Genomic DNA, 14,957 nt, shown 5'->3' on the forward strand with positions numbered 1-14,957 from the left:
TATGTAGGTATGATACTTTACTAAAAAGTTTCCATTAGAATTGCATGCCAAAATCATAATGCTTTATGTGGGTAGTTTAACTTTGTTTTCTACATAAAACAGATTAAAACACCGCCTGTGACAGCATGTCATATATTAAGTTATAACCGTAAATTTGCATATTTATTCATCTGTGCTAAGGTAAGTGTAGGAATTAAGGTTCCAAATAATTAAGGAATCTCTACTTGTCAACTGCAATTCTGATGACTTGGTGTTGCACAGTTCATTTAATTCACATTAAACTTGCACTAACCTGTGGTGTTTGTGTTAGCAAGAGATGTTGTCCACAGTGTGGGACTGGGCGTGCCTGAACTTGGACTCTGCAAAGGGCTCACAGAGCTATTAAGGGCATTCAACAGAGAGTTTGGAGTAGTTGAGGTGTTGATTGACAGGGTTGTTGGACCTAAAAGGCCTGCAAAAAATTATGCAAGACAAATATTTAGTTTAGACTTAGAGGAAAACATTTTTCACAAAAGTACCAATTGAAAAGAAAGAAACAAACCCCCTGGTAATTTGCAGCCTGTATTTCACAAACCAGTTTTAACATTGAACCTGCTGTTCATTTGGTGCACATTAAGAGGACATTAAGTATTCTTGTTCTTAAACTGGGCATCATATATCCAAGTAGAACTGAAGCATCTTTTATGTCCTTCTACTGGACCCTAACTCTTGTCACAACAGAGTCTGCACTGGCTGCTTCTCAGCCCCAGCATCCCTTTGCATTGCCTCTGTTGCTTCTGATGGTTTGTTTCAAAGCAGCATCACAGAGACAAGAAAACAACTATACTGCACCACCTCACTTTCACCTCACCTTTCTCTCAGAAGTTCCTGTGAATCGACCACTACTTGCACACTAACAACTATTCCATTTCTTTTTGCACCTTCAATACAGGCTGCAAATGATCCCCCAAATGCATTGACCACTCCCAGAACTTTCCCTCAAACCCAAAGCAGCTCAGCACTACACACTGAAAAGATAAAAAACCTAAACCTGCAAAGTGCAGCATGACAAGAACAATGGCAGTGGCATTAAAAATCACAATCAAATGGCACAAACACTTTCTACTGTGTGACCCGAGGGAAGCATGTGAGATGGAACTAAACAGCACTCCTGCATGGCAGGTTTCTTAAAAAAATTAAGATGTTTACTCATTTTTGTCCTATATTTCCTACTGGTAAGATCTAAATTAGAAGCATGTGGATCCCTCAATTACAGTGAGACACTGACCTGAAATGTGGTGTTTGCTATGTTACCTTCCCAGTACTTTTGCCAGGCTTAAGCACCCACAAATAATTCAGGGCATTACACAGCCAAATAAGCTGTAAAAGCCATGCCCCACCTCCCCTGTAGTTCCCTCCCTTTCAGCTGAGTGGTTTGCACACTTCCAGAGATTATTCCACAGGGATGAGTCCCACACCTGATTATAAAAGCCTTGGAGAAATTTTACAACAAAAGCCCTTGAGAGGCCAGAGGCTGTTGTAATTCTCTGACACTTAAACACGATTCCCTACGCAAAACACACCTCTGGTACTTTTTTCTAGTAGAAATGAATTAAGTTTAAAACAAAACTATATTAAAAAAATATTAATATAATGAATGCATACCAAGCCCAGTGAGTCCTAGTCCTGCTGAGGACAAAATATCCAAACCAGGACAAGACAGACCAACAGGGCATGAGACAGTAGAGGGATTTGATACTACGGTGACTCCGCTACTTTCAAGTCCCAGGAGACATTTCCGTGCCTCGTACATATTTAAGGCATTTCGTTCAACACTTTTTACAATCACAGACTGCAGGGAGAGAAAACAACAAAATGAAAACCAGTGAATAACACTTCTCCATAACACATATCTGCAACACAGATAATTCTTCTTCATGCCCCTGTACGGCTACCAGAACCACAGCAGTGTGAGACAGCATGAGCTAACATCCATTAGCAACTATTTCAATTCAGGGGTGTGAGGTTCAGGAGAGCACAACTAGGGATTTCATAAGGATTTGCAGTGAGAATGATGGAGCACCTGTCCAAGAAAATTAATTACTATAGTACCTTGGTGCTACTTGGTACACCAAATGTTAAGCACCTCAAGAGCTAGATAACTGAATCATATATTATGTTTTTTTACCTGAGCTTTATACTTTGAAGTGGACAAAACCCCCAGTTATATTAAATTTACCTATTACATTGACAGGTGTCTAAGAATAAGGTAATACATTTCTGGAAAACTAAATGACAAAACTCCATTGCTTGTACATCTTCTACAGGACCTTTCTCTGTATTGATTTTATATATCCCTATATAGGGAAGCTCACATACTGACACAATGGAATGATCATTTAAAATTTTAAAACTTTTGCCTGCTTTGGCATTTTATACAACACAGGTAACTGCAAGAGTCCTCTATCCATACTGACCTAAATATTTTACAATAAATACCTCCCATTGCATTTATCACTGTATTCTACACAAAAGATAATTTATTTAATATTAAGCATTTAATGAAAGTCAAATCACCCTAAAGCAGAGCTGCTCGATCATTTAAACTGGTATTTCAAGCAGAAAATACATATGGCTTTCACAAGTTTATGATCTGTTAAACTGATGGGGAAGAGCATACATCAACTCATCAGCTCCAAAACTTTGTCAAGAAAGCCTAAAAGGAAAATATTAGCTTTGCACAAACCTTGCTTGGTTGTTTTGGCTTAGGCTTAATGCTTATGAAGACATCTAACTGCTCCATTAGCTGTGTTATAAACTGTGGTTCTACTTCAATTTCTTCCTTCATATCAAACATGAGCACAAGGGGAAGGCAACCCTGAAAAGAAAGGCACAAAAAATTCCTAGCACTCATAACTGGCCATTTTCCCATAAAATGGGTAACAATAAACTGAACTATAGACATTGTAATAGTTACACATCATGATGTAAGGAAATTTCTGTAAGTACAGAAAAAACAGCAAAGATGACATTTTAGGGAAAGCCACTTCCTTGTATGCAAGAATACAGGTGTATGTTCCTGTCCCAGGACTCTGAACAAAGAGTTTGGAAGCACAAGGGTGAAATGATTTACTGAATACTTGACATTCCAATCAGCACAGTCTTGTCAGGAAATGATGGCAGGTCAGCCATACTAAAACACTCCTGTTAAACTGCTTGAAATTAGGAAAAACACACGTAAAAAAAAATCTCTAATTCACCACTGCCTAAGTATTAACTTTTACCTCTCTCTTCTCCATTCCGGATCACCCACGTAAATATTCTCTAGTGATATGGATAACATCTGCAACACACTTGAAATACTAAAGCTTTAGAGTAAAAACCCCAAAAACTGAATGGTCCAGTCCTCACACATTTTGTCCCTCAATCACATACATGAAAAATGTGAATGTGCATTAGTACTAAAAAAATGGTTAAAGGCTGCTGTGAAGTTTAAGGACCAATATACCAAAAATCTCCACAAATAATGATATTCACCATCAGAGCTATTTTTATAAAAGGCCTTATAGAGTTGTGGCTGTGTACTATAAAGAATGTAAGACATTAAAAAAAGTAATTATTTTCTATGGTTTCCCAATTCCTCTGAACATTTGCCTACATGGAAACTAAGGAATTTCTGGCATTTCCCTCAAAAGAAACCTATTTACCTGACAAACACAGAAAAGACAGGTTGGCAAAATAAAACATAACCCATTACCCAACACCCACATAATATTTCACAAATCTGCTTCTACTCAGAGACATATTGTTATTGTAAATTTAAATTACTTATGTTGCATTTATATTAAAAAGGTTATTTTTCAAGTCATGTTACCAGAGATTACAAGTATTTTCAATAACTACAAACATGAAAAAACCCTGACAAAAATTGAATCAGCTGCTTGCAGTGTGAATAGCAATCATTCCTCTCTAAGGCTAATTTACATGTGACCTGTTAATACATGCAGAGCAAGCATATTTTCTGTGATCTGGCAATTTTTTCAGACAAGCTTCACTGAAAGTACTTACCATGAGATATTGCCTGGCAAGACAGACAGACTCAATTGTGCCCTGGAGGTAGACAGTGGATTTCTTCTGTGGGTTACTAGGGTCAGGGAAGTGGATCTGAGCACCAGTCCTCTGCATGATATGTTTGATGTTGCTGCCGTTTCGGCCCATCATAAAGAGATGATGCTGCGCTGCGATGTCCAGCTGTGTGCTCACAGGGATTGCAGAGGCCAGGCTCCCAGCCAGGTGTTCCAAGAGCATGGCTGTTCCCTCCTGGGGGAATGGAGAAACCAGTGAAACAGGGCTCCCAGGCACACAACAGGAGAACTCAGACTGCTTCCCTTCTCCTCATGCACGCCACAGGCAAGATAACAAAACACTGTTTGGTTTAAAACTGAGACTGATTTGTAAAAGGCAACAAATGCACTAAACACTGCCCCCTACTCCCTTTTTATGACCAAATGCAGCATTTGATTGCCACTCTGTAACAAGCAGTAAGACAATGCCACAAGATTGGTCCCAACAGACCTTTTGTAGTCACAAAGACAGTCAGAAAGTCACCAGAGCTTTATCTGGGTAGGTACACTTGCACAACTTGTCTCTCGGTGTGGGGCTCAGATGTTCTAACTGGCTTGAGATCCACCCATCTGGGACTGCATCAATCTCTCCTACTGCCAGTTCCTATCAAGAGCACTTTTTTACTTTATTAAGATGAACAGGCTCCTGGCAGTTCCTTGCCTTGGCTGTCAAACTCATATCTCCAAGTGCTGGATTCAGTTTTATTGACTGATTGGGCAATTTTGAAGGTTATATATTTGTGTGCATGTTGAGAAGAGTTCAGCATGAACAATTTGAGATAAGAAATGTATTTTGTGGTTTTTGTTTGCATTGTTTTTGAATTAAAAGATGGGTAAGACCAGCATGTATTCCAGAAATGCTGAAAACCTGAGCAAGTGTGAAGGAGGTGAACATTGGATTAAAACCACCACTTACTAGCTAAGTCCTAAATTTAGAACTATTTTCTAAGCACTTTTACACTTCAGCTGTATAAGAAAAAATTCAAACCCTAAGGGTTTGCAAATGATTATACAGTAACATGTGCTGATGAGGCAAGATAAAGCATCTTAGACATATAAATTATAAACATATGACATTCAAAAACCTTAAGAGCAGAGATTACCTTCACAGCACTGGTGTTGTTTTGTGACCCTCTGACAATGACTGTAGCACCATACAATCGAGAGCGTTGTTTGAAGGAAACTGAAATGTTATATGTCTGACAAACGTGCTGAATGGTTGGAGAATTAGGATCTGGGATGGGTTGGAGAATTCCAGCAATAGGCAATTCAAACATGAGTACCAATGGAAGCAGCTCCTACAACAGCAATGAGGAGGAGATAAGGAAAACCAGATCCATACTCAAACTGCAACCATTTTATTCCTCAATCTTAATGTACTGGTCAGTGATGATTTAACTGACAAAACACATCCTCTGACCAGAGTTTATGGATAAAAATATATTGTCACTTGGAAAAAGGCACCTCTTATTCCAGAATACTAGAGTGGGCTTTTTTTGCAGAAGCTTTTTTGACTTTTGTTTGGTTGATTTTTTTTCCTTCAAAATAGCAGGAGTATTTGGAATTTGGAATAAGGTTGTGTGACATGTCTGGCTCAAAAATTGCTATAAGCTTCTGATAATTTATTTGATTTTTCATTATCCTTGCCAAAATACATATAAGAGTTGAAACTAAAAGGAAAAGATAGAAAATAGCTATAAGTGGAGAATGTCACTGAATTATTTACACAAGTTATATATGAAAATGGTTAAAATGTGAGAAGCAGAAATTGCCTTTCCCAAGTCACACAGGATGCCTGAGTTTCCACAGGCCATCTGTGGTAGGTAAGTTAAGATATCATTTTCTACATAGTATGGAATTAATTTTCACCTTGCTTAGAGTGTAGACTTAGTCTTCAAGATCCACTTTGGGCCAATTAAAAATTCAGCCAGAATGTGAATCACTGTTATAATACCCTTGGCATATGTCTCATTTAGATACTCACATTTGTTCCTACATTTCTGCCTGTCACCAGACAGAGGCAGACAACTCTAGGGTTCTCAAAACTATGCAATTTCCCCTGACAGGTATTTTTAGGGGTACACTACACTGAGCTAGAGCATTACCCGAATTCTGACTCTTGCAGACTCCACTCCAGCTGGCTGTCCTGCAATAGACACCTGGAAGAGCAAGAATGTGAAAAACATTGGATCATATTTTCAAGTGAGGCATGGAGAAGTTACCCAGACAGCTGTGCTCTCCTTAAAAAAAAAAATTTCAGAAAACAAACAACATATTTCACACTTACTGACATCCTAATTGCTCTCTAAACACTAGCTGAGAACTATGAGAGCTATAGCCAGAATTAAAATAATGTTTCAGCATCTTAGGTTTCATATATTTAAGCAACTAGAAAAAAAGATACATCAAAAAATATAGTGGTTTAAGTTAAATAATGGAATTACTACTGTATGCATGTGCTCAATGCTAATATTCAAACAACAGTATATTTTCTTGCATCTTATGAAATTACTGCATTTTGCTTGGCATCCATTAGGATGCACAAGTTGGAATTCTAAGTACAAGGATGAGAGACTTGAAAGTAAACATGCCAACCAATATTAGCACTGGAAAAGATGAACAATTCAGGCTCAATGATTTATTCTAATGAAGTTGAACTCTTACAATAGGACATTCATTTCTGCTGGCTACTTGCTAAGTTTTGTCTTAAACCAAGTTATACCATAAGCTAAAAACATCAATATGCTGAATAAGTCATTGTGTTGAACAGGGAAAAAAAAATTACAAAAGCAAATTTTTTCATACCACTTCTCTACCATTCGCACGAAGTTGCTAACTTCTGTATGTGCAAAATAATTTTAATTTAAAAAATTAAAATGATTCATGAGCCATCACAAATTGTTTCCATCTGTTTTTAAAGATTTGCTCACTTAGGAAGCCCTGTCCTTTCCACACAGTGTAAATACCAAAAATCTATTTCCTGGAACATGGATACACCATCCCCAGAAAACCCATATTGATGAGAAAAGTTTACAAATGTTTTATACTCTCAAGAATTACAACACAAATGAGCTCAGTATTAAACAACTTACTTGATTGCTTTTCTCTGCTTGATTGTTCCTATTTGAGTCTGGAAAATGGATATGGCATCCCGTTTCCTCCATCACTTTTTTAATATTATTGCCACCTTTACCTATCACATGAGAATGTTCTGTATGTGAAACATCCATCTTCAAGGTTACCCGATTGCTCTGGAAATCAAGCACCCACAGTTTGACTTGGTCACAGTAGAAACTGAGTATTTGAGCTTTTAGGAGTAAAGTAACTTCAAGAATGACACCAAAATTTTATTTTGAAAGTGTTTTTGCTACTACTTAGTTTCTTCTCAAGGATGATGTTTTTAATAGGAATCAGTTGGATGTTAATTTGGTCTTGTTTTCTTTCTAGTGAGGAAATAAATACCCCAAAGATGCATCCTTGAAAACAACAAAGTCTTTTAAAATACCCTTGAACCTTCAACTGTGACTTAAGTGTCCTTTTGCAAATTTATTCTGTTTCTTTTAATTCTGTATTCTTTCAATTGAAGTCATGCACCTGTTTGATCTGAAAGGATCTCATTATGAAGGCTGCAAATCAAAGCCATGGGACCAAGTAACTGTTTTTTTTCCTTAAACAGTTTTTTTTTTTTGGTACATGAATTTTTAAAACACACAAACACTGCCTACAGCTATTCTTAAAAGCTCTATTGTTAACAGCTCATAATGATGTTGTTAATAGTTGTTCAAAAAGTGGTGCTTATCACTCGAGTGTTCTGCTTGCCAATCTGCTCAGAGAACCAGGAAAGTGCCATGCAAGTACACAGGAGCCACACACACTGGCCCAGAAGAGCTGCTGCTGGATGAAAATAATATCTGATGAACAGAAGAGACTCCTGGCCAAAATCTAGATATTTTAGAAATCTTGGTCCTGATGTTTCAGAGTAACTATTAAACATAAAACAGCATAAATCAAATTTCAAACAGAAACAAAATTTTAGGTTCTCTGAAGTGGTTGCATAATCTATTGCTTGCAGTGAAGCTGTATTTCAGGTTTTGAAGTAAAACATGAATTCAATGAACAAATCACTGTTAGCCATATGGCTGGAAATATTTCTATATAATTCAGATCTGGAAAAGCTGCTTCAAGCAAGTATTTTTCTCTCAAAATGTTTAAATATGTGGGTATACACCAATATCAACATCTGCAAGGCATTTATTGGAGACTTTGCTTCAGAGCGTCCATAAATACCTTCTCTTGAAATGTAACAATTAAAGAGATCAATGTCACCACAAAATTAGGGGCTAAGGTGTCATTCTAAGAAAGTTTTCTTACTTTTGTGTCCAAGACAGACATGATTTTCTCTTTTGCTTCTTTAACGTTTTCTTTTTTTCCAGAAACTTTAATATGGGGATCTATAAAAGAAATAAGCTTGTAAGAAAAATACAGTACAATATCTATAAAAGAATTTCCTCACCGCTCAAATAAATTTGAGCCTATTATTTATAATTGACTGATAAACCATACCACCAGCCTTTGGGATTCAGCTGAAGGCCAAAATGTCTTATTCCATCCCTTCAGCCCCACAATTAGGATTACCAAATGAATTTATTAAATATGAGAACAAACTTAAAATAAATAGAAATCAAATTCCAAATGCATATCACAGTATTATAAACATTGCCTGCAATATAATTACATAGCTAAGACACCACATCTTCTCAAACCAAAAATAACAGCAAACAACTCAAAGCTTTTTAGCAGCCCACCAAACTCAAACCCTCCCTCACCATCACTTTGTTATATTTAATTAGTCCCTACAAATATTCTTTGCAGTTTTAACCTGGCACTAAAGGTGTTACCACCTAAAGTTTTCTGATTGCAGTTATTAAATGAAATTTAAATTCAGCAAATTGCTGAAATTCAAGTACATAAATTAGCAGGAACACCAGCTGATGGTGGGTTTTGCCCAGTGAGATATAAAATATTGATTCTACAGCCCACTTGGTTTACATTATAGTTTTCAGACCACTGCCCTTAAACAACACAAGGTGTTGGGCTGAGCTGGCTGGTGCAGTTCTTCATCCCATAATAGACACCTGGTCAGAGAGTACAGACCTGACTTTGGAACTAAATTAAGTAGCAATTACTCCAAGTGTGAAAATTACACATCAGCCAGTTTAGCAGCACCATCTGGTGTCCAGGAGCACAAAGTGCCACAGTGCAAAATTACCATCAGAACACTGATGTGAGTTACCACAAAGAGATGCCCAACCCCACCCACATTTCTAATACATACACCTTAGGGAATATAAAAATAAATATATTCTCAATGGCAGGAGAAAACAGCTGTAACATGACAGATCTGCCTTTCCTATCATCTGAATGATTGAAATCACTTCCCAGCTAAAGAAATGTGAAATAATACAACTTCAGGCTGTAAACCTGTTTTATTCCATTGAAAATTGAAATTCTTGCCTGGATACTCTTTTCATTCCAACAGTAAAAATAAGCCTCTAGTCTTTACCACTGAAGTTCTGAGCACATTCAGCTGGGATACAGAAACACTGAAGGAACACAGGATTCACTGCCAAGTTTCATGAAAGTCAAGAAAAATGCAGCATTTTGAGTTCTGAGAAACAGATATATTTTATTTTTTAAAATGGAAAAACCATAGTCACAAAAACATGGTACGCACACAGAACCTACAAAAATCTGCTGCTTCAGCCTTTCACAATGGAGCAAAGTCAAACAAAAACCCAACAAAATAGTCTTAAGGGCAAATTTGCTTTTCTTTTTAAAGTTGACAGGAAGCCATGTGGTTCTAATGCATTTAAGCTGTGAATGATATTTGAAGTGGATGTCACAGTCAGAAATTCCCAGAAGCAGATTTTAGCACACTGTGTGTGCTCCAAGTGCTCTTTAGATGCAACCAGCAGAAACACAAACCTAGATCATCAACACCACTGTGGAGCTGATTTTCACATATTTGTAAACATTGTATTTAAATACACAATTGATTATATGTAGGAAAATTACCTGAAATTAAGCCTGGCATCTTATTAGTACCAAAGGAGGTTACTATAATTTCATATTATTATTTCCTTACTCACAGTTTAGAACACCTATTTTTTCCATTTCTCATCTCAGTTGGACACTTCTTTCCTGTTGATACTGACAGCTTCAGCCAAACATCCTGTGTTTCTACACTTGTTTGTTCTTTTAAGATGAAAAAAGCTCAAATGCTCAGTTTAAAAACAAAACAAAAGAAGAACTCACAAAGCAAAAAAGAATCCACTGATGCCAGTGACAATTCTAAAATGTGCTACCAAATCTCCCAAAATTTGTCTTAAGTACCCTCTCCTTAACTGACTTCTTCTCAAGAACACAGTGGCTGGAAATGGATATGAAGGTCAGTTTAAGTCAAAGAAATTAGTTCTTTCATAGTTGTTCATTCTTTCCTTCAGTACAACACTATTTAAAATACAATATCCTCATCAAATTTTCCCTGAAAACTAAAAGATTTTCAGGTGTTTGAATTAGCCTTGCATGAGTTGAAAGCACATTGAAACTATGTATGATCTGCAGGAAAACTCATAGGTACCCAAATAACAAACAGATCATTTCAGCAATCAATTAAGAATTTAGAGAGACAATTACATTATAATAACCTGACTTTCCGTGTATTAAAGAAACAAAATTTCTTAATATAGCTATAGAATCAAATAGCTTGTTTGTTTTGCAGCTGATTCCATGGATTAACAGTTACATTCAATTTAGAAAAAAAAAAGTCCTACCATGTTTTAGGCACTAAGACAGAAAATCTTGTTTGGATAAAGCTCTACATTTAATATTTGAAACAACTGCCCTGCCTGGGGCCACAACCATGAACTTGTGCCCAGGTGAGGCTAAGGCATCCCTGTCTCTGAGGAACACGAGGTCTGATGCCTGCTTTTACTTGGGGGAAAATAATCACCTTGTTAAGCTGCTTAATATAACTGGGAGTATGCTCCATATAAAATTAGAGAGAGCAAAGAGCAGGTGCCTCCCATAAATAAAGACATGAGACACCAAAGCTTTGCAAACTATTTGCAAACACAGAACAGAGCTTCAGAACAGGTGTGTGTGCTAGAAGCATATAATGCTTTAACACTTTATTTAAAGAGTAGTATCAGATCCTGGAAAAGGTTTTAACTTACAAGAAACAACATGTTTAGTGTCTTGCAAACTATTAAAAATGCCATTCTATGGTATTCTATCTTTTCAATCAATTTTTCTTTAGGAATGGAAAAGAAAAGATTGATTTTAACAAACCATCCCCCCTCTCCCCCAAAGAATGGAGGAATATTTACATAGAATAGAAAGCTGAAGTTACACAACAGACACTGCTGGAAATTTTTCTCAACAGTGTTCATTTTGCCAGACTCCTGCCTTCAAGTGGTCTTTTATTGCTCCTATCCTCAAATTCCTCACTCCACACTTTGGCAGAGTTTCACCTCCCCAGTCTTTGTCCACAGCAACACCAGCAAGCCTCCAGCTTTATTGCTACTATTGTGTGTGACACTTCAGTAAACAAAACAAAATTCCTCCAAGCAAAAGTACATTTGTGCCAGTGCAAATGCATTGACACCAGCTTCTCCCAGGCAAGTAATATTTCAAATAATGAAGCCATTTAAGTGTGTAGGCTTCTCCTGAAATTTGAGTGTTAGATTTAATGTCTAGGGCAGCTCTTCAGACTACAGCTATGCATCCGGCCTGTTTACAGGATGAACAGCCTTAAGTAACACAAATACCAAAATACCACTACTCCAAAAATAGCCAGACAACTGGGCAACACCAGGGCAGATGACAGTCATTCTTAACGAGTGGCTGATTAAGATCTAAATAGCCCAAGAGTATTACAGAACTCGAGCCATTCAAACAAAAAGACAAAAGAGACTCAGCATTTTTAAGGGACAAGTTACAGAGTGTCTGTCCCAAAAGTACCAACAAAAACACACTAAGCTATGTGAGAAGTTAAAAAGCAAAAAAAAAAACAAAAAAACAAAAAAAAACCCACCCAAACAACAAATTAACACATAGAAGTTGGTATATTCTTATCTGAAAGGGCACATACATTGATCACCCTACAAAATTATGAAGAAACACAGATCTATAAACAAGTGAATTAAGCAAAAAGGTCAAGTAAGGCTTCCTATTAATATGAAAAAAGGATAATTAAATTGAAACAATTTATTTAATGCTCATAAATAAATTAGGAAATACGGAGCGCACAGTTTTAGGAGTGGACATTCCCTCACCAAAGTAGATGCTTGGTAATGTCCAAGAGAGACTTGAAACAGCCTCAAACAACTGCCATGGAAAAGCAACATTAAGGCTAAAAGATTGGAGCAAATGCTCAGGAGTAAGGACACATGCAAGGGAGCTTGACTGAATAATACAGGAAATCCAGCACTTGGGCAGTTGGTGCTGTTGGCTTACCACTTGAAAAGAATTCTCATCCTCTGGCCAATACAACTCAGGGCACTCACTTCTCCTCCCAGTGTCTAAACCACAGAAGGAAAAAGCTACTCGTGTATGAAGGCAGAAAGCAATGAGCCATTTCCTACTGCAGACTCCTGAGTATTGTCGGAGGTATCACTCAAGAACAACATGTAGTTTTTCTCATTTGGGGCTTGACTTTTTTCTTGTTTTTTAGCTGAAATTAGACTGCAGCATCATTTTCTCTGAACAAGATTTCACCCAGCTAAATTGAGCATGATCAAAAGCCTACTCAGAGCATCATAAAACTCAACATGGGCTGCAAGCAATTAATAGTGTCTTCAGAGGAGACATATCCTGAGGCTCTGGGCATTCTGGGGGATCCATCTGTTGTGGACAAACAACTGATTATGAAATGTCCCTGGGAGGAGCTAGAGCCACTGCCTATATGTGTGCACACATTTGAAAGACTCTGTCTTAGCATTTTTTCACTCTTAACTTTCCCCATTACTGGCACCTACCTCCAAACCATCTTTAGAAGAATTTCTGTTCATCTCAGGACGTGAGAAGGAAGCTGAGAAAAAGCAAACACTTGTTGCACTGTTCTGCACACTGTTCCCTCCAGGGAAGGCAGTTTACATGCAGCCCTTCACTCTTGTCACAGTGTGTTTGCTGCCATGCTGTCACCTGAGGAGCATTAACTACCACAGCACTGCTTTTCAACCCTGCTCTGTAACAACTGTGTGATGTGCAGCCAGCAATCCCCTCCTCACTTCTCTCCACCATTTATAGTGACACACTTACACACACACAGGCAGACATACAGATACTCACAGAGCAGAGACTGAGTAACACACCGACCTCACACACATACAAACCCGAAGAGATGCAGCACAGCATCTGGTAAAGCAGAGAAAAGAACTTTGTTTCTCAAAGATTTCTGTGTAGCTCAAAGGAAAACATCAATATCTGCAACCAGATACTTAAAATGGCTGTAAGAGTGAAATATCTGTTTGATGTAAGCCTCATAAATTAAAAGAAATGAGATGCACTTGTACATGAATCATAGCTGAATCCCACATTTCAATCTCCTAGCAGCTTTGAAACATCCCAGAAGAACACTAAAAATTCAAGTTCAGAATGCCCAGAATTAAGTGAAAATTAGCCAGAAACATCAGATAAGCTTTAAAAAATAGATTACCTGTACAACATTACGTTTGGAGAAATAAACTATTGATGACTGGATTTCGGACCACTGACAGAGGAAATGAAGTTGAAAAGACTTCTCTTAAAGCATAAGCAAAGAGGGAAGACAAGGAAGAGGTAACAGATCATATTGCAATTTAAACAGAAAAGTGACCAGATTTCAAGGGAGAAGGGGAAGGCCAAGGTGGAGAAGAAAACCTGAAAAGAAGAAATGAGAATGCATTAATAGTAATCACCAAGACACTCCATTTCAGTTACACAACTTTAGTTACCACCATGATTAGCTTAAATTCCTTCTTTTACTTCTAAAAAGAGCCTTTAGGGACATTTTGCAAATACAGTCAGCCACAAAAAAGGCACATGCCATGCAGCCCTTGTGCTGCCTCTTGGGCTGCTGCTCTTCAGCCTTTAGCCCAAGCAGCCACCCAAAGCAAGGCAACCTCTCAGCAGGACACAAAGTCTGTTATTTTTTTTCAGCACGGACGCAACAAATTCACAGTTCATGACTTAAATGTCTGTTGCCTTTGTATCTCAAAGCACAAACACATAATCACAATGCCTGAGAAATAAAATAAAAAATACAGAGAAGCAAAAAGCTGAAGTATTGTAAGATCAGCTTAATAAAGGACCTAGGAAACAGCCACGACATTCCTATCAGAAATAACACCAGTGTGTCTTCACTGCACACAGACTCGTACTCAGGGTTGCAGTTCCAATGCATAAGTCATGAGATAATTTTAGTTTCTCACACACACATTCTCAAACAACTCGTGACTGCGTTTTTCTAAATAAAAAACCATCATCTGACTCGTGAGCTGAAGTTCACGCCTCGGGCTCAGCCTTCCTTGCAGTGCTCCCACTTCCAGTCCCTGGCTCCTGCTGCACCTTTGAGTGGCTGCACCCCACGGTGTGAGCTGCTTTGGACACAGCCACTGCAAGGATGATGCAGGTAGTCTGCAGCAAAGATTAATGCACTATAAAGCCTGAGTGAGCAGGACAAACAGACCCACCCCCCTTAGGAATCAGGATGGAATTATATGTTGTCAGAAAGATAAAAAGAGCTGCCTCCCAACAGGACATCAGACATCTGGTGACTAAAGCCAAAGAGAGCTCATAGAAAATTTTTGATTA

The 14,957-nt window shown here is 37.8% G+C and overlaps 1 protein-coding gene across 4 annotated transcripts in view; it reads right to left on the minus strand.

Moving 5' to 3' along the window:
* BICC1 (BicC family RNA binding protein 1) overlaps positions 1 to 14,957 on the minus strand; it is an 88,991-nt gene that overhangs the window by 13,568 nt on the left and 60,466 nt on the right. For 2 of the 4 annotated variants that reach the window (XM_021548517.3, XM_021548519.3), the window contains 9 exons: positions 13,822 to 14,024; positions 8,475 to 8,554; positions 7,196 to 7,354; positions 6,209 to 6,262; positions 5,207 to 5,401; positions 4,048 to 4,299; positions 2,726 to 2,857; positions 1,645 to 1,831; positions 293 to 451 (listed from right to left, as the gene is read on the minus strand). In XM_021548517.3, the coding sequence (XP_021404192.2) occupies positions 293 to 451; positions 1,645 to 1,831; positions 2,726 to 2,857; positions 4,048 to 4,299; positions 5,207 to 5,401; positions 6,209 to 6,262; positions 7,196 to 7,354; positions 8,475 to 8,495 (1,159 nt within the window). In that variant the 5' untranslated portion in view covers positions 8,496 to 8,554; positions 13,822 to 14,024. The remainder of the gene's footprint in view (positions 1 to 292; positions 452 to 1,644; positions 1,832 to 2,725; positions 2,858 to 4,047; positions 4,300 to 5,206; positions 5,402 to 6,208; positions 6,263 to 7,195; positions 7,355 to 8,474; positions 8,555 to 13,821; positions 14,025 to 14,957) is intronic. The other 2 variants (XM_021548516.3, XM_021548520.3) reach the window with 1 other exon arrangement.

Source organism: Lonchura striata, chromosome 7 (genome assembly GCF_046129695.1).
Source record: "Lonchura striata isolate bLonStr1 chromosome 7, bLonStr1.mat, whole genome shotgun sequence".
NCBI lineage: Eukaryota > Metazoa > Chordata > Aves > Passeriformes > Estrildidae > Lonchura > Lonchura striata.